Here is a 20,052-nt window from a genome sequence, read left to right as displayed (position 1 = left end):
GCTTCTCCTGATGCAGCCCAGAGTACGGTTGGCCTTCTGGGCTGCCAGCGCACATTGCCGGCTCATGTCCAGCTTTTCATCCACCAGCACCCCCAAGTCCCTCTCGGCAGGGCTGCTCTCCATCCTTTCTTCCCCCAGCCTGTTATCTAATGAAAGAATCCCAAAGAACTCATTTTTCCCTTCTCTCTGTGTCCCACAGACACTTCATTATTCCAAGGGAAATAAACCAACTTTTTATTGTCCTGCCTGAGGCTAACCTGGGAGTTAGGGTCTCTCCTGTTAGGTAGGAGATGTGGGCTCACATCTCAGATAGAGGAGGGAAATTGAGTTTCTCCTTGCAAGGATGCTGATCTTGAGCAGCAGAAGAGGTATAACGGTATTTTGAACTGTACCTCCTCACTGATACCTCCTGAGAAAGCTTCATCCAGGGCTGGGCCCGTTAATGAAGAGGGGGGAGAGATGGGAAATGTGTGAATACCAAAATGCTACGATGGGAGGAAAGGTGCTGAACTGCCCAGTGGCATCAGGCACATCTAGACATGCTCTGAAAAGGGCCCTTGAGCACTTGAAAATCTATGACGTGGAAAACTTTATAGCCAAGATGCCAGGTGCTTATAAGGTTGAGTAGATTCTTGTGGTGCTGCTGTATGCTCATGCTCACCGATGTGACTCCAGCCTGCTTGACTCTGAAAATCCAAAGCTCAGCAGTATCAAAATAAAACCTCGTAGGTGCATAGCAGCAAAGCTTGGCGTTCTCTAACCCACCTCTCTGCTCCAAGGCACTGCTGGCTGCACTCAAACCATTCCTGATGGAGAGGGCTGAAAATAAAACTACCAAAATCTCAGACTGGTCACACTCCAGCCAAAAGGAATTTAACGAATCAGATCAAAACTTGACCAGTCTGTTGTGGGTGAGGTGACTTTCTGTCTCCAGAGAAAGTTGGAAACTGGAAAGCTGGAAACTGGTCTAGGTTTCTTCACTGTTTTAGCTTTAATCACAGTTAATTTTTTCCACATGAAACAAAGTGTTCTTTTTTCTCCCTAGTGTTTAACAGTGTGTAATATGAAGTGATAAAGTTGTTAGAAGATAACACTTGTTAACATGGTGGTGGACTCCTGCTGTAGGGTGTAATGCCAAACTCAGTGACTTTTTTGAGATACAAGAAGAGTAAAAGCCAAAGCTTTTTTAAAGAAAACATTTTTTATACCCTTAAAGGGAAATGATTGTTCTTAAAAAACACTCTTGTTTAAACTGAATTTAGAAGTTTACAGAGCTCTGCTGATGACAAGCCAGCTTTGAGAAAAGTCCTGGTATTGTGGGTGTCTTTGCAGGGCTGAAGTTGATTTGGTGTCTGGGATAGCGCCCAGGCCGGGCCATGCTGTTATTTGCAGGGTTGGGTTTTCTTCTCTTGCTCCTTTCCTAACTGTTCTGACAATCTGATAAAGGAGCAGGGCAGTGCTGTTTGTGTGAATTGGTCAGCAAGAGATGCTTGCTTTCTGCTCCCGGCTTTCCCACCGGCAAGCAGGGTGGATGTAGAAGTGAGCTGAAGGAGAGCTTCCCCAGCAAGCTCCTCTTGTCGGAGTTAAATAGCGCCCTGGATGGGCTGATGAGGAGGGGAACACATCGGATGAGTTGTGAATGAGTGTGGGAGCTACCCAGGCACGAGATGTTTTTTTGAAAACCCACCTTGGGCTTCCCTGCATCTCATCTCAGTGTCTTTGTGGCAGAGACCAGTGTCCCATCAGCTTGTGCGGTGAGTAGCAGGCAAGAGAAGATGTGGACGAGCAACTGGAGGGACTCACTCAGAAGCTTTCTTTTATTCTCTTGGGAATCAGTGTGGCTTAGTAACTAGTGTAGTGGGTTGTGTGATGAGATGGGAACCAGCTGGAGAGCTGTGGGTTAAATCTGTGTTGTGATTTCCCCTTGTGTGAGATAGGGAGTGTGCTCCCACCCTTCCTCATAGAGTGCTTTGAGATGTACAGATGATCAGAGCTGCACAAGACATTGGTGCTATTATTAGGCATTGCTTTAGTTCTCTCTAATTGGAATTTTTTGAAGAGTGGCTTGAGTAATGTTTCTAAGGGCCCAATGATAAATCAAATTTTGCTGCTAATAAATAACCTAACCAAGCAACTCAAACCACTGCCACTTTACATGGTACTATGCAGCATTAAGTTAAGTCCTTGCCTGAAAATAATTAATCCTATGAGGTTTTCAAAATAGTAGAAAATCCCCAGGTTGCTGGAAAAAAACCCCCAAAACATAAGAACATTGCTCTTTGCTATACGACCTAGTCAGTTTTTCATTTCTGATGAACCCCGTTCATGGGTGCTGGGGAAACTTAAAACTCGTCATAATGGAATCATTTGCAGGACCCCAAAGAATTAAGAACAGGCATTAAGTAAAGAGCTAAATTATATCAAAACCAATCCAGACTCACTATGGGGTCATTCACATACGTACAATGCAGAGTGTTCAAACACATGGTCTGGTGCTGTTAAGAGATTTGTTTTTCTTGTATTTATCTCCTTAGGCCAAGTGTAGACTATTAAAGCTTGGATTCCCTGAGCCAATAGTAGGAATCATTTTTTATTCTCGGAGACTTTGGATTAAATGGATTGGCACATGTGTTTTGTTGTACAGAGTGGACACATACTGGGTTTCAAACACACCTCCTGCAAACTCTTTTTGTGTAGACTTCATTAATATTCTGTTAATACAGTCAAGGCAGGCAGCACTCAGATGCTTAAGCGTATTGCTGACCTCAAGTATGTGAATTTCCCCTTTAGTGTTCAGTGTGTAATGATACACGTGACTTTGTATCTGGTTGAGGTACATCAGAAGGTTTTTCATTTTTTATTAAATTGAGCCCGTATGAATGCAGGGAATGGAATCCGCTTTGGGCGAGAGGGTCTGTCTCAAAGAAAAATACTGATTAACAGAAGATCTTTGGGGTTAGCTAGCAGTGTTTAGTGCAGTCACCAGATCAGATTGATGTGTCATCTACAATATGTTTGGCACATTGATCCAATCTGGGACCTCTTCTCATTGCATCTAGCACTTACCCTGGGCAGCCTTGAACCTAAGTTGGCACCTGTAAGCTGCTCCTGCCTATCCAGCAGCTGGGATCATAGTGTGGTCAAGGACTAGTTAAACCCATCAGTGTTGTCGGTTTTGTCTCTCGATAGGTTCTCAGCATGGTGATCAATGCAGCTTACAAGCCAGGGAGTGTTTTACGAGAACTGCAGCTAGTGGAAGACCCTCAGTGGAATTTCCAAGAGGAAACACTTAAAGCAAAGTAAGTCTTCAGCGTGTGCTCTTTTATTTGGGAGGCTTCAAACATGGAAGTGACCGGGGCGGGTAGGGGAGGGGGGAGAAGAGAACAAAAGATTTTTTCTGTTGTGAGAGTTTTGCTTTTCTAATTATCGTTTTGCTTCACTGAATTATTTGACTCATTCTATAGCAACTTAAGAAATGAAATATTCACCTGAAGGGTTCATTTCTATTGTCTTTCTCCAAGCAGCCATCGCGATTTTGATGAAAAATGCCATGTTTATTCAGCGAAGTCCTGAGTTTTATGATAAGCTGTTCCTATAAGCTTGGCTATTATTGAATTAACTCAATTCCTGGCTTTCTAAATGTAGGATTATTGCTGCTTTTAATATAGATCCTGTCACTGTAATGCAGAAAAACCTGTCAAGAATGAATGGCACCAAAAAAAAGTGCAAACAAAATAGCAGGGACACAATTTTAAGCAGGAGAGTGATTAGGACAAAATACTAACAGATCTGGCATTAAGATCAAGATTTGAGGCCTTTCTAGAATATATGCCTTAGTTCTCACCTAAACAACATTTAGGAAAACTGTGTATCTAGGAAATACTCAATTTCCCTTTCCAACTTTGAAATGTACCCATTTATTTCTCCTTTATGTAATGGACACTACACTTAGGATGTATTTCAACAACTGTTGTCTCTCTGAAAGAGGTGAGTCTCACCTAAGCTCTCTCCAGAGTCCCTCCAAAGAGCAATTCTTCCCACCTCAAGACAAATGTCAACAAATAGTTCTTTGAAGACAGCTTTCTCCATTGACTAACTTGGTCACCTGTACTGAAGTTAAATATAGTGAATCTCACCTTTTGTACTGAACTGTTACTCCTTTTGAAATAAAAGCATTTTCTCGTGGTTATTTGAAAAGATTGGCTGTCAAATATGGCACTATTGATTGCTGTGGTATTTGATCTTTGGCCATGCAGATATTGCAGAAGGCTCGTGTGTACGCTAGTTGAGGGAGAGAATTGAAAACCTGTTATTCTCCATGCTTGGAAATAGCTTTTCTGAAGGAGGATTGCAATCAGAAATGAAAAGCTACTTAGAAAATCCTGGGTTTAATTTGCTTCTTTCGCCCATGTGGAAAGTCATGTTTTTGTGTTCGTCAGTTGAAATTTTGTGGACGGGAGTCTTTGCGCATGCAGGTTTTCATTAAAAACAAGTCATCCATGACCTGGTTTTCATTGATTCCAGGTTCCCACACCTTGTACTAGCAAATAATGCACTCCTACAGGTAATTAGGAGTTGTGAAATCAAGTTGTAACACCCCATCTTAATGTCCTATCCTGCAAAGACTTGAGTTTATAGGCAGATTTCCTATTAGCAGTATCCAAAGTAGGACTTCGTTGGGATTTCTCATTTGAGTGTGGTGATCCACCTTCTGCAAAAGCGGCATCATCTAGTTCTTAAGGCTGCTGCAATCCTTATTTCTAATGGGAGACATCCTGGAAAACGTTTAACTGACCATTAAGTGGAGGGATATCTTGTCCTTTGTAGTCAGCTATGTCTACAGCCCAACCCACTGAGACCCCAGGCAGCTTGCTGACTCCAGCCGTGCTTACACCGGGAAGACCAACTCAGTTATGAGTGCATTGGCCACTAGAGATTGTCACTCATCCATATCGCATCCCACTTGTCCTCCCTCACTGTTGCCTGATGTGCTAATCATACTGTAATGAGCACTTCTCTCTCCGTTATCTTTCCCCATGATGCTTCTACTTAGTTATTGCCGTGTCTGTTTCCTCCCCCCATTGATTTAGCAGGGCAACCAGCCTGCTGGGATATCCCATATATCCACATAGACTGCCAAATAAAAGGATAGCAATGCTTTCCAGCAAGGAGTTTTTGTATTTTATGTTGGTCAACCAGTCACAGATTGTGTATGTGTTCCTGTATGATGGCTACCCCAGGAGGCAGCGATCTCAGCGAGTCAAGCAGCATCTTTCAACTTTATCAAGCCACAGAATGGGTCATTACAGGCTCAGAGCTGGGAGAGCATGTTTTGGAGTGACTTCTAAGCATGGAAATGTATTCTCATTCAGTGTGGCACTGTCCCCTGGCTCCTGAGGAGACAGAGCTCATGGGGCTGGACAGCACCTTGTTGCTGTAGCTGTCTGGCTTCTGAGACTGGAGCCCTGCTCACAGAGCGGTGCTGGCTGGTCATACCAGTAGTTTGAGTATGTCTAAGAGTGCTGACAAAGGGTTGAAATGCCCTAAGACTGCTTGGCTACTCTAGGAGTTCTTTCTTTTTTCCTTCCGGAGTTTGCTTGAGCTGCTTCATCAGGAAGCATACCGGGGTTTTAATTGCATTTGGTTATGCAGAAGCAGAAAAGACAACAGGCTCATGAAATCAGATACCCTGGGATGTGCAAACAGCACATGGCATGTTACATCAGGTATGACAGTCAGTTGTGTTCCAGAATCTTAAACAGAGACCCGTAACGAGCAAACGCCTGTCTACACCAACTTCCAGCTACACCGGCTCCCAATGGTGTCTTGCTGCTAATGATGACAGCTCTACAGCCAGCTGGAGCGTCTGCGCTGTAATGTGACATGTCGTGTCACCGCCTTCCTTCTGATGTAAACTGACAACTCCTTGGATCTTGACAATGTTGTTGTTTGTTTGCAACGAAGGCTGCAGTAGGGTAGAGCAGAGAGGAGGGAGGAGGATGGTGAAGAGAAGGCTGTTTTTCCCACTCGCCCAAATGCCGAATGATGCACTGCCAGGAATGCGTTATTTCAGTCCTAGGGCGACCTGCATTTAGTTTACTCTGCTGTCATGAGTGACCAGCGCAGAATCAATTACACTAGCCTTGCAAAGAAGATAAACAATTTAGATTGTCCCAAGAGATGTGTCTGCAATGCGTGATGGCAGTCGCTTCCCATCAGCACTGCTGGCTCTCGGTGAAAATAGTCAAACTTGATTTACTGGTGATGATGAGTTAGAAATGTCAGGCCCAATCCTCTGAATTCCCATGAGGGCCAGCCGAAGCTGTGGGCATTCAACCCTTACAGTTTCGATGCTTCAAGTTCAGTGCCTACATCTAGATTTGGCGTCCCAATTTTACACAAAATGCTTGAGGGACTTTATGCTTTTTAAGGGCTTTCATTCCTAAGGGCTGTAAGCGGGGTTGTTTGGACTTTCCCATTTTTGCAGGACTTTGGGCATAAACAATACCAACGTGTGCAGAGGGTTATCTCCTGGGTCTTGTATGAAGCCCAGTTGATCAAAATGAGAAAGATGAGTACTCGAGGACTCCTTCATTAAATGAAATTTTGAGATCTGCCAAAATCCAGTAGCTGAACTTTAGGAATATTTACCCCCCCATCACAGACAACCACTGCTGATTCATGAAGCTGCATTTCAAAGAAAGTCTTTTCTCTGGGATGCTTTAGAAGACTGCCTTTCACTTCTGATCAATGGTGCTGAGGTGTTCAAAGTCTGTTTTGCCTCAGCCTTTGCTAGCAAGGGTTGCTCTCAAGCCTCCCAGGTCCCTGTTACTATTTGAGGGAATAAAGCGTTATCCAGAGGGGATGGAAAAGAAGCTAGAGACACTATAGGCAAACTGGATGTGCACAAGTGCGTGGAACCAGATGGGATGCAGTCAGCTCTGCTTGAGAGAACCGGGCAATGCCATTGCAAGGCCACTCTCTGTCATGTTTGAAAGTTGATGGGAAAGTTCAGGGAAGTTTCCTGATGTCTGGGAAAAGGCAAATGTCACACCCCTCCTCAGGAAGGGCAAGAAGGAGAATTCAAGTAACTACAGGCTGTCAGGCTAACGTTCCTGGGAAGATTATTAGGCAAATCCTTCTGGAAGCCATTTCCAAGAACATGCAGGACCAATAGGTGACTGGGAAGGACCAGCATGGATTAACGAAGGGGGAGTTGTGCCTGTTATGGTAACTGGTTTGATGGTTGAGGGAAAAACGGTGGAAGTTATGTTGTTTTTAGCAAGGGATTCAACACAATATCCCATAGCGTCCTTACAGCCAGGGTTTAGAGATGTGGATTGGACATATGTGGGATGAGTTGGCTGGACAACTGGCTGGAAAGAAAACCCCAAAGGGTTGCGGTCAATGATATGAAATCCAAGTGGCAGCCGGTTAACAGTGCTCCTCAAAGGTCAGTACAAAGCTACAGCTCGTATGATCTGGTTTGTCTTCCTCATCAGCTCTGCCACGTGCTTCTTGAGGCACTGCAAGGGTGAATTAGTGTGATCAGGTGGCCTTCTGTGCCAAATATTGGAGATAGAAGTCATTAGCACCAGTGGAATGACTTAAACTCTTTCCATAACCAGGAAGAAAATTAACAAAACATGTCCTTACAACCGGAACAATTCCAGGGCCCTTTCTGAATCCTGTCTTCAAGAGTACAAAATATCACTGGATGACTAAACAGCTTTGGAGGAAAATAACTACCACATTTTTATTGATTTTTCCTAGACTACGATTATTTGCAAAGTCCTTGGTATTCAAGATACACCGAGTAGCTTCAAGGGTATCAGGCTTTTGATGGAAACTTCAGGGGTTTCTGTCATTGACAGTTGGAATGGCCCATAGAGGCAGAGTCTGATTCAAACACAATTAAGTGGATGTTAGACAATTTCTGCTGCTGTACTGGTAAGTTGCTTCTGATAGATCCAATGCAGAGAGACTTTGGTTGTGTGCTGTGAGTAGGTAGTGTTTCCTGGAGATACCTTGTGTTTGGCAGACTTTAAGCTATAGTAAGACACATTGGAAGTTTCTTGCAAAAGAATAGGTAGGAGAGTTTGGTCTCCTGAAAGGAAATTGAGGCTTTTAGCCACTGAGTTTTTCAAAATTGTCTCAAGGATTGTCAGAACTGTGGGCTGTATCCTTATGATGAGACTTCAGAAAATGAGGGGAGTCTCAGTGCTCTTGCTGTTCGAAGTGTCTTCAGCACAAGGCTTTTTGCGTCATCACACAATGGTCCCCAGCTGGAGCTCCTAGAAGACATTTTGTTCTCATGAACCTCTGATCTATTTTATCACCAAAGGAAGCTTCAACAGAAGAATGATATTGCCAGCAGAGTGCTGTTAGCATAACATTGTTGCTCATGGATCAGCAAAGATCCTGAGTATATTTTTCATGGGAATAGTTTCAGCCATAAGGGTTTCTCCAGTTTGGGGGATCTGAGGGCAGAGAAAGGGGGAGAAGAAAGGAAGATTTTTCTGACTTTAGCTGAAAAATCTTTTTTAAAAGGACAGTGCTTTCTAAGAAAACTGAGAATGTTATGCTAGACACGGCTGTTTTTCAAGTCTCCAGTGCTGCCGTGCTTGTGCGTGCAGGTTACTTACTGCTTAAAAGTGGTTGGGAGGATAGGAGTCCTAGTATGAAAACATCAATGGGAATATCAGTAGTTGGTGATTTTTTGAATGATGCTAATGGAAAAGGGTTTTCTGATTATATCCAAAGGAGCTCTTTCCACATGACTGTCCTCGAGCAGCTCACGATTACATTGGGTGGCGTTTGTGTTAAAAATCTTTAGTGTGTGAGGAATATGAAAAACATTAGTAGAATCTGGTTTATAGTTGAAAGAGGTGCTGCCAAGGCCAAAATAATGTAAAAAATACTATTGTGGCCAGGACTAACACCTCGGGTTATTGAGACTGATTGCTGCAGTCGTGTTGATCTCCATTTTGCTGTCTGCTCTGTTAATTACTATGTGTATTGCATTCAAACCAGACTCTGAAATCTGTCAGTTGTTCATTTTCCTGGTTTCATCTTTTTCTTTCACCAAGCTCTTGAGTACAATGGGTCCTTTCTGGGCAGCCAAACACAATGGGAAGCATACAGTTAGGAGTCGTCAGCCATCCTTGAATAGTACCCATCAGGCAGCTTTCTTAGCTTATAAGAAAGAAGATCAAGAGGCAATTTGATTACAGTCCTTTTGCAGGGAAACAAACCCAGATGCAGTCTTTTCATCCTAGCAGTGAAAGTCAGAACAAGAACAAATAAATGTAAGTTAAATCCAGATATAAAATGAGGCATAGGCTCATGAACCTACAGGTTCTCCCTCTGCCAAGATTCTTCCAATGTGGAGACCCTCAAGGGGAGGCTGGTGCTTTTCTGAAAGTGATGCTTTAGTCCAACCAAAGTTGTTGGGATTCGGGTGAAGGTAAGGCGATAAAACTAAGCAGCCTGTCACAGGAGTCAGACTTACTGACCTAATGATCTAGGCCATCACTAAACTTAATGGCTCCTGGAGAAGTAATAAGAGCAGGAGCCTTTTCAAACACACTGAAAGAAAAATAGAAAATGTTTGTAAGTTGATAGGTTTAAATGTCTGTGGAATTTGTTCTTTTAACATTAGGTATCGCCAAACCCTCTTTAGCTAGCCTGCCTGTGCAGTTGTTCCATAGGGAAGCTGGGATAACAGAGCTCTGTATCTGGAAGGAACACTTTTTCCATTTTACATCGTCTGTCCAGGTCTGCACATGAATAGTTGGCTAATTAAGTCATCCACTCATTCATCCATAAAGATGAATGAATCCAGGATTGTCTCCATGACCTGGGATCCTTGGTCAGGCACCAAATGCGTATCGCAGCCTGGTGCCCTGCAGAAACGCTCATTTAGGTTCCAGAACGAGTTCTCTGTTGAGGTGATAGTTTGGATCAAGTCTTCTGCGATCTGAGGAGGGTTGGACTGGGCTGTTCTCAGAGCTAAGTTTAATTTGGGTACCCCTCTGTAACACTTTGTGTACCACAGTTTCAAACCCTTTTCCCATACCCTGGTATTTCCAGAAAGAGTTTTTGGGAGGGAGGGCAGCAAAAGGTAGTTTCTCAGTTGCTTCATGCAACTCAGTAAAACGTTCCAAAAGGGAATAGGGTCCAAGCACATGCTGCGTATTTTATCTCTCCAGCCACATCTCCTTTGTTTCACCTTCTCCTCCTCTTCCTCTTCCATATCCAACTATGAGCAGCTGATTCCCTGCTAGGGAGCTGTGGGTCTTGATGCACTCGCAAATGTTTGTCTCATTTTTCCTGATGACTGTATCTTTGTCTTCATTGCCTCCTATCCAGCAATCTTCCTTTCGCCGCCTGCCCCTCTGTTTCTTTTGTGTGCGTTACTTTTCTCTCCTCTAACCACATTTATAATGCCTTAGCACCGGGCACTCGCATGATTGTCTTTTGTGTTGCATTCCGCAGGATGCGTAAGAAATGTTTTAAGAACCTTATCTCACTGTTTACAATAGCTTGGTGCTGCTGTTTAATAAATTATGGGGATAATTGGTTTTTCAGAGTTCACATCTACAATGTATTACAGCAGGGATGTAACTGTATCTTCCTTAGCCATTTATCGCTCAGAAACACTTCATATAAAACACTGAAATAAATGTTTTAGTAGCACATGGATAACAAATTCAAGACAAACCTTTCATTGCAGATTTCTGTTCCAAGCATTCCCTGTAGGAATTGTTTTTTTAGGGCCTGTTGCTGCAGCCCCATTAAACATCTCAAGAGACTCCTGACCAGTTCCTCGGGTTTTGTATTGCCCACATCTCATAGCGGTGAAGTGATCTTGTCCCCGTATGGCAGACAGTACAGTTTCACTCAGATACTTCTGTGCAGTGTGTGTATCCCTGTAATCACAGTTGGCACAACAAAACCGTGGGCTTCTTGTGACCTGGGATGTGGTGTGAGAGCTGCCTCAAGAAGGATGGCAATGGAGAAGACCAAAGGTGTATTGGGGGCTTATAGAGACAGTCTCCAGTGTGGCCCACATACAGGGTGATGACCAGAAAGCTCTGCAAGGCACATAAGCTTCTCATCACAGATCAATATATGAGGAGAGACTACATCCCTCTCCCCCAAACTTGGCATCAGTTCATAGTATGGGCGTGCTGTCCTGTGTAGTAGCCTCACCAAGCCTACTGTGATTTTCTTTTGTCTCTTGCAGTATCTACAGATACATCCAGTCTGCACATGCATTCCTCCCCGGTCATGTCCATACCTCAGCTTCCAGGATCATTTCACTCTGCCTTTCCTTCCTCAAATCCATCTGAGCCACTAAAACAAGTAGATGTATTCTGCCTGCCTTCCCAAGAGAGACACTCTTCCAAAAGTCATTAGGGAAGATAATTTCTCCAACAGAGGAGAGTCTGGTCTGTAGCATCGAAGGACATCGTTTGATTGGTGACATGGGGTCTTGTTGTACTCTTTTCTAGATACAGAGGGAAGACATACAGGGCAACTGTTAAGATTGTGCGAACGTCGGATCAGGTAGCAGATTTCTGCAGAAGAGTCTGTGCAAAGTTGGAGTGCTGCCCCAACTTGTTCAGTCCTGTCCTTGTGGCTGAAGTCTGCCCAGAGAACTGCTCCATTCATACCAAAACCAAGTACAGTGAGTATTGGCCAAAATGCTTCTTGTTGCTGGCTGGGAATCAGAGCAGTGCGAGACTGTGCATGAGCTAGTGATGAAGAGCAGGAGTTGTGTAATACATCCTGAGTAGGGTTCATCTCATCTAAGAGCAGTTATTTAATCCTGACCAGGCCACCGTAAGCTCCCTTAGTATTCTGTAGAGATAAATAACCATTTCCAGACAACTGTCCATCTCACTCTATCCTAATATATCTGTTTGAAAGTCATTGCTCTTTGGAAGTCTTGACTTTTCTTCATACATAAAGTTAATATAAGGAGCACATAAAAGGAACCTGCAGTGGCCAGCTGAGATTTAAACTGCTACATCTGAGACACCTTTGTTAGGTGAGATGAATCCTGTCATGCTCAGTGAAGAGTTTCTGGCTTACGCACCAGCACAGGCCAGTATCACAGTGCCAAGGTGCTGGAAGGAGTTTGGTAGCACTGACTTTCTCTGCTCAGGGTGTTAAACGTGTTCTTATCTATTAAGGAAGGCTGAAGTTAGGCATGTGTTCAACGCTTTTGTTGTCAATGTTACTGATATTTTTGGCTCTTTAACATGTCAGGAAAGTGGAAGTGAGTGCTCTCCTTCCACAAAGGTTGCAAGAAACCATTATGATTGATTGAAACTAATTAGCTTCTGTTTGGTGCCAGAGTAGAAGGAGAAATGGGCTCAGAGAGATACTCAGGTCACTGAATATGGTTTTCTGTAGAAGTCTGCTCCTGAGCTAGACTCCTAGCTCCCACTGGTAGCAAATGGAGAGCTGGAGGAGGCCCAGCTAAGGGAGCTCTCGCTGAGATTGTCTCAAAGTTGGTGGTTGTATGTGGCTGGATGAATTGTTCCTCAAAACTCCATTGGTTTGATGAAAAGCTCAGTTCAGTTACAAGCTTTGACATGGGCACCAAGTGCCATTTTAGATGTCCTGGGATACCCTACCTGGTGAAGGGCAGAGTATCTGTCAGCCCCGGAGGATGCTGTAGAGCGTGTCAAAAAACACCTGACCCAAGCCCCTAATGTAAGGTCAGAGGATTCTCACATCCTTAATTTCAGCTTGGGCCAAGAAATATTTGAAGGTAATAAAAACCCATTCCTTTGTGCATTGAACAAACATACATAATTCAGGATAGCTGGCCCTCTCCGCTCTTTGCTGAAACATTTGCAACTGAAAGTATATCTAAGAGTGTTAACTCATGCAGAAAGGTGTTAGATCAAATCTGAAACACGCTGGCCTCTCTGCTTCCAAATCACTGCTCGGCTTAGTGGAAGCTTTGCCTAAGTACATACTGTAGGCTTAAATTCTGAACTCCTCATTCATCACCAATAGATGTGTATACATAAGAGCTGTAACACTCTGTGCTAGTCCAAGATGACATCTTATATTTACACTGGACATTTTTTCCAAGTCAAGGTATGTTAAAGTTCCTTGTAAAAGTGCACCTAGAGTGCAGTACTGAATCAGTAGCAAGAAGCGAGCCAAAGCTTCCTTCTCTAGGTGGTTGAAGTTTCTAATGGGTATTTCGCTTCATTCCTCCAGCTTATTATTATGGGAAAAGGAAAAAGATAATTAAGCCACCAATTGGGGAAAATAACAACATGAAAGGTGGACATGTCAAGCCAGCCAGACGTAGAAAAAGGCGGAAATCCATCTTTGTGCAGAAGAAAAGGAGGTCATCAGCTGTTGATTTGAATGCTGCAGGCTCTGCAGAGGTACGTGTTACACTGGGATAAAGCAGCAAAAGCCCCCTGGGTGCTTTTTTATCCCCCCAGCTGCATCTTCCTTTTGAAGGACTTCTCAGCCAACCCCAATGCTTCCATCTTCCATTTTGAATCCCTCCTTGCTGCTCTGTTCTTCTAAGATCAGACTGGTTTTATTGGGACACTTTGGGGACTTTTACCCTTGTCCATTCTAGAGTTAGCAGACAGAGCTTTTTGCTTCCACCTTCGTAATGCTCATGAGCTAACGTGCTGTCTAATATCTTTGTTTACTTTTCCTTCCTTATATCCTTATAAGCCTGTAGGCAGGCAGATGCTTTTTGCAGCATCTAGCAGAGCGAAGGAGGACTGTGATCCATGTCTAAGATCTCTAAATGCTATAATAAATAATAATAACTCTCAGGCCATTATGGTTTCAAGGGCTTTTATTTTTTCATTAACCATTCGTAGTATTTTTCACTCACAACATCAAACAGCAGAAGTGCTAGAAGCTTTAGAAAACAAGCAAATGGTGCATGTCCCAAATATATGGTATTTGAGGCCTTGATCTTTCCAGTGTGCTGTGTGATATGATGGGATCCCAGCTTCAGCAATGACTCGTGTCCAAATACAACCTGGAGCAGACTTAGTTCTGTGTGGATTGTTCCTGGGTGGTTTTCCCATGATAGTAATGATAAAGTTCATGTGTGGTTTCCCTTCCTCAGCTGAGTGCTAGTGATTGCTGCTTTGTGCAACGTGAAATAAAACTGATTTACTCAAATTCCCTCTACTTCAGCTGGAGGGGGATATTTTAGGCAGCTTTCAGTTGATTGCTGGCATCTTCATGACTTGGTTCTCATTTAGGCGTAGTTCTGCTTCATTTCCTTAGATTATACCCATTTCAAATGAATTTAAACTGAAATAAACTCATGTTAAGCCTAAATCAACCATTAGACAAGTTTTTCGACCTTTCAGCCAATATAACTAACTTTGTCTAAAATTGCTCTTTCACTTAAGATCTGAGCATATGGCTCGGATGCATGCTCACACTTTGATCAGAGCTAAGCTGTCGAAGCCATTTGGGCCACTTATGTATATATAAAGTTCAAAATACACAGTTTCCATCAGTTGGTGTGTGCTTGCAAGCTCTCTGTGACAGAAATAAAAACAATCTGGTATAATACCCTTTAAATGGAAATTTGTGCTTCACCTTCAGCAGTTACGTGTTTGGCTGAAAGCAGGGAAATCTGGGCAAAATCATCTGTCCTGGGTTTAACAGAAATGCCAGCTAAGAAGTCAAGTGCAAGTATGTACTTGTACATCTAGATATTTTTAAAATGCACCAAAATTTCCTTACTTACAATACCCGTGACACCTGTGACAATTTGAAGCAAGGTGAAGGTTTAAATTCAAGCCTATTTCTGATCTTATTTCATCTCAAGCAACCTGAGTTTCATTTTTATCCTTTTAGTATTTTCCATTTCCCCTTCTCATGCACATCTGCAGTGCCACAAGGTTTGAGATGCAACAGAGGAACATTTCATGCCAGATGAGTTATTACTGTTGACCTTTTGTACGAAACAGAAAAAGGATATCTCCACGGTGTATCTTCTTCTACATTTTGTAACAAATCTAAATTGAGGGCTAATCTACTTGGGACTGTAATGAAAATGAGATAACTCGGTTAAAATAAATGTTACCCTGGACTGGCCTGGGCACAGGCATGCAGTTTGACCCAGTGCCTTTCGATTTGCTGCTGTATTAATCTCCGAGCCTGGATGCTGTTTCTCTGATGGTCCTTGTGCAGGAGAGCGAAGATGATGAGCCGGACGTGATGGAGGACGAGACGGGAAGCGAGGAAACGAGCTCAGAGCACCGCGATGACCAGACGGATACCTCCTCCGCTGAGGTCCCCTCCACCAGGCCCCGGCGAGCGGTCACCTTGCGGAGCAGCACCGAGTCGGACAGACCTCCTCCCACGGAGAGAGCCCGACGGAGCCGGAGACCGCAGCCCCACTCCTACGGCGAGGCAGAGAAGTGCACGCAAGTCAAGGAAGTGAGCATGCCCATAAGCTTTCACTCCCAATTAATAGCAATATTCTTCCTAAATTAACCTTCAGTGCCCAGCCTTCCTCATCTGAGGAGGGCATGCCTGCCCTGGTTCTCCACACAAGGTAGTTTTCTTTATGAGAGCTTATGGTTTTTTGTAGGAAATTAAGCAAGAAGAGGAAGAGAAACTCATCCTGGACAGTAATCCGTTGGAGTGGACTGTGACTGATGTTGTGAGGTTTATTAAACTGACCGACTGTGCACCTCTTGCCAAAATATTTCAGGAGCAGGTAGAGGTCTTTGTGTCCATGTTACTTATTCACATCCCACCCCCTAAAAAAGAGCAGCACATACCACCTTGCTAGCTGGGCCCTGAGCTTCGACAAAGAGATTATGATCAGACTTTAGATCCCCTCAGACCAAGCTGTAGCACAAATTTTGGCGAGGCGTGAAAACCCTTGGAAACTTGAATCAGGGCTTTGCCAGATCCTCAGAGAGACCAGAAACACCCCAGCCAGAGTGCTTGTGAAAAGCAGGAAGTTTACACCTTTCTTGTTCATGCCAATGTCCGCACCACCATCCTAGTGTCACACAGGTACCTCAGTATACCAACAGATAGTGGTTATTTGGTACCTATCAGGCTGTCTCTTCTGGACACATGGGTTCCACCCTGTTTTAAAATATTGGCCTGGGAAGCAGAAAACTGCTGCTTGAACCCAAAACTGGCTGCCTGAATTGTGGCACCAACACCGAGATACTCCAAGTATGTAGACACCTACTTCCCATCTTCATCCCTCTGGAGACCTGGCAGTCAGGCCCTTGGATGACCTAATTTTAGGAGATGCCAAGTGTCTCCCCATTAAGCACATAGGTTTGCAGGAGCAGAAGCCAGTGCTCTTCATCTCAAGTCAGTGTGAACGTGTAAAATTTAGATAGAAACAGCCATTCCTTGGCTAATGAGTAACAGCCACTGCTGCAAGTAAGGGGCAGTGCTAAGAAATCGTAGTTAGAAAGAAGCAAGTGTGGTTAATTAGGCCACAGCCGATGGCAGTCAGTGGTATGGCTGTCTGCACATTGAACTATCTCTGATTCTTCACCATGAATAACTGTACCCGACTACAGCTACTTTGACAGGGAGAAGTTGAAGTGCAAGTCTAGAGCAAGGCTGAAACACTCCATAGCAAGATAGCATTGCAACGTGCGCCAACCATTTGTTAATCAACCTGGAATATTGCCAGGGCTTGAAAGCCAGCCCCACCTCTCCTTTGCTGAAGAGTTTTATGGGGACTTTAATCAAACACAGATGACCAGAGCTTTCCCTTGTGATTTGCAAGGAAGCTCTGGTGCAATGGGCCATGCCATCAAGCTTCAGTGGAGGAATAACTTGAGCTGTGGACAGTCCTGATCAAAGCAGTGCTTAAGGTGTCCAAATCCTCCTTGTGTTTAATGCTACCTCTAATCAGGGCCGTCCTGGGGAGTTTATGTTGCCTGTGAGTTACAGTGCTCTTTCTGCTTGGACCCTGATCCGCCCTAAGGGGTAAAAAGCAGTTTTGTAGCCTGCTCGTCTGCTTCTCAGTCCATTAAAGAATAAAGAGGACTTGAGCTCTTAATTAAGAAGAGGATCGTAAAGCCAACAGAAATGCCTAATAAAGTGACTTTTGTCTGGGGTGTTAGGTCATGGAGTTTGATGCATAAATATGCCTGAGAGAAGGATGTGACCTCCTGAGATTCCTTCCAGTCTACACCATTCTGTGACTCTGGGACATTAGAGATTGAAAGGGCTTCATGTGGTCCAGACCCCTCTGTCTTGGTTGTTCAGCAGCTGAAGTGGAAGAAGGCAGGTCCTGGGTGGACCAGAGGACATGGCATGGAGCAAGGCAGCCATAAAGCTTTGCTGTGCAAATCATGGGCCAAAAGAGGTGGGGAAAGGGTCTGTCTTGGCAGTGGGACTGGCTTCTGTTTCTCCATTCAGCTCCCTCCTAGTGTGCTCTCTGCAGCCTCCCCCTTGCCTCAGTTCCTCAGTCATAAAATGGAACTAATCAGGTCTCCGTGGACCCTGCAGAATCTCTGTAGAAGGTGATCCAGCATTTCAGCAGCTGGAAGGCTTTTCCCAAACTGAGGACAAGGTGAGAGCCTATGAGGACACATTAGGCAACTTCTGAAAAAGCATGAGTTATCCCAGAGAAAGGAGGTGGGCAGCATCAAAGTGGGAGAAAAGGGCAGAGGACAAAACTGCCTTTAGTTTTTGGGGCAAACTTCTTTCTTCTCCAGACCTGGTTATGCATTCTGCCCTCCAGAATCCACAAACAAAAACATTTTCTGTGTCTTTTTCTTCCCCAGGACATCGATGGCCAAGCCCTTCTGTTGCTGACACTGCCCACAGTGCAAGAATGCATGGAGCTGAAGCTTGGTCCAGCCATCAAATTGTGTCACCAGATCGAGCGAGTAAAAGTTGCTTTCTATGCACAGTACGCCAACTGACTGCACTTCTCCATTTCTTTCTGTTCTCCTTCTTGTTCCCTCTCTTTTTTTAACATTTCAACTTGTTCAAGGGTTGGTTTTTTTTCCCTCTATCTGTTTTCTTTTCCAAGAAGACGTGGAATTGGAAGCACTAGGAATTAATCTGTAGGGAAGAAAAAGAAAAAAAACCCACAACAAAAAACTAGCAACAAATTGAACTGAATTTTCTGTACTTGTAAAGCACACCAAAAGACTGCTGGTGTCTCTCCTCGTGAGCCTCGCCAACCCGTTACGCTGTGGTGCAAGGCCAGCACAGATCAGATGCTTTGTCATTTGTTAAAACAAAGGTACCCATGGCAGATGCATTCCCAAGGAGACGGATCGGACATTTCTGGATGATGACAGTTTGTCTAGGCCAGTTTCTGGACATGAACATTTCTTTTAGCCAACTCCGACACGCTTCTTTCATATTGAAATGTAAGTGATCGTTTGTAGCATTACCTGGGGTTTACCGCACGTTTGATCTTAGTGATCAATAGGCTTTTTTTCTCCCGCCTCTCCAGTCTTAAAAAAGGAAAAAGTGTTATACCAGCCATACGCTGTTTGTTATTCCTGAGTGATTTATAAAAAAGGACTCGACCTACGGTCTCTGTACGGTATCCGACAAAGCTGCAGCGAACGGGCAGGGGTGCAACAAGACCTAGAGCGCAGTAACGTGTCCTGAGCCGCGCTGGCTGTGCACCATAAGCTGAATGTCTCTGTGATGGGGTCTGTACAGCACTGCATTCTTGTACAGGAACGTGCATGGACGCTTTTATAGTCAAGCCCATCCTCTAAAATCCAAGTCTCTTTAAAGGCCTGACTTTGAGCCCCATGGGGTGGAAAAAAAAAAAAAAAAAGGCTATTCAGATTTAATGATGAGACTGCTGAGTGAATGTTGGTTTCATTTGCACCTTCGCGGATCTGGTTGCTAGGTGGGAATAAAAAGCATTGATGTTTTCAGGCTGCGTACGCTGCGGTGCTTTAGACCAGCTGAGGATCGAGCCCAACCCAGTCTATGTAAAGCCCCCAGATTGTCCCAGTGCCACCCTGGCCAGTGAAACTGGGGGCTTGCTTCTTTTGCTTCATGCCAAGCAGAGTAAGCACCAGGGAGGGTGAAGAAATGGGTCGGGCACCTTGGGTTTGTCTCAGCTGTATTTATAGCAGAAGCATTTCCCATTTACTTTGCTGGGATATATGACCCCATTAGTCCCACATGTTGAACCTGAATTTGCTGTAGCTCAGCAGAGGTTGGCAGCATCACATTGTTATAAAATTCTCCCAAAACCATGAACCAAACTGGGACCAAGTCTGAATTTTGCTCTGACTTTAAGGTGCAAGTGAATCCCTCCTGAAAAAAGTGAATTGGATGGTCTGTGCTGAGATTTAGCCTGATTTCACAGGAAACCACTGACTTCAGCAGACTTTTGTTCTCAATCCATAAACAGACTCCTGTTCCCTGACCTCAGGGAACCCACATTGGAAATTGTGCACAGCCCTGTTACAATGCTGTGATGCCAAAGCCCACTCAGTGAAGACCTCTTCAAAAAGAAATGCCATTTCTAGCCCTAATTCTGAAGGCAGTGCTTATGGCCAGATAACCCCCACCTCAAGCACTTACTGTATGGTGGCAGCAAACTTGGATCAGATAATCCTGCTGACCACCGTGTCCTCAGAAAAACCTGCTGGCCAACACCAGGCTATAGCTGCTGCTTTCTCCTTCATCAGTTTCCACCTTAAGTTCTTTGGATTAAAGAAGGAAAGCCTCAGAAATAAATATTATGGACTACATCTGTGTCTGCCCTGGGGCGTGTGTTAGGCAAGAAGCAATGGTGACATTTGCCATGCATCACTGGGGACTTTCTAGGCTCTCTTTCAGTGAGTTTCCTGATTTGCCGCTGAAGAATGTGATGGGTAGAACTGCTGCAGGCCGGGCCAGATCCTGCCAACTCCTGAGACGTCATCAGAAATTTTTGTGCATGGGAGATCAGCAGGACTGGAGCTGTTCTCAGCTGTTGTCTTCTGCTGAAGATCTTGCTGTTCAAGTTTTAATCAACCAAAGGGAAAAGTCACCTCTGCATCAAATGGTGTTCTTTCGTTT

General features: G+C 44.2%; 1 protein-coding gene across 1 annotated transcript in view; it reads left to right on the top strand.

The window, feature by feature from the left end:
* Positions 1-17,933, top strand: part of SFMBT2 (Scm like with four mbt domains 2) — a 106,927-nt gene extending 88,994 nt beyond the window's left edge. The window contains exons 15-20 of the mRNA XM_009648420.1: positions 3,190-3,299; positions 11,517-11,692; positions 13,246-13,418; positions 15,211-15,459; positions 15,614-15,742; positions 17,793-17,933. Of these exons, the coding sequence (XP_009646715.1) occupies positions 3,190-3,299; positions 11,517-11,692; positions 13,246-13,418; positions 15,211-15,459; positions 15,614-15,742; positions 17,793-17,933 (978 nt within the window). The remainder of the gene's footprint in view (positions 1-3,189; positions 3,300-11,516; positions 11,693-13,245; positions 13,419-15,210; positions 15,460-15,613; positions 15,743-17,792) is intronic.
* Positions 17,934-20,052: the final 2,119 nt, after the last annotated feature.

Source organism: Egretta garzetta, unplaced genomic scaffold (assembly GCF_000687185.1).
Source record: "Egretta garzetta isolate BGI_Z169 unplaced genomic scaffold, ASM68718v1 scaffold260, whole genome shotgun sequence".
Lineage (NCBI taxonomy): Eukaryota > Metazoa > Chordata > Aves > Pelecaniformes > Ardeidae > Egretta > Egretta garzetta.
The sequence above is the reverse complement of the archived record's forward strand: the minus strand, read 5'-3'. Positions and strand labels throughout refer to the sequence as shown.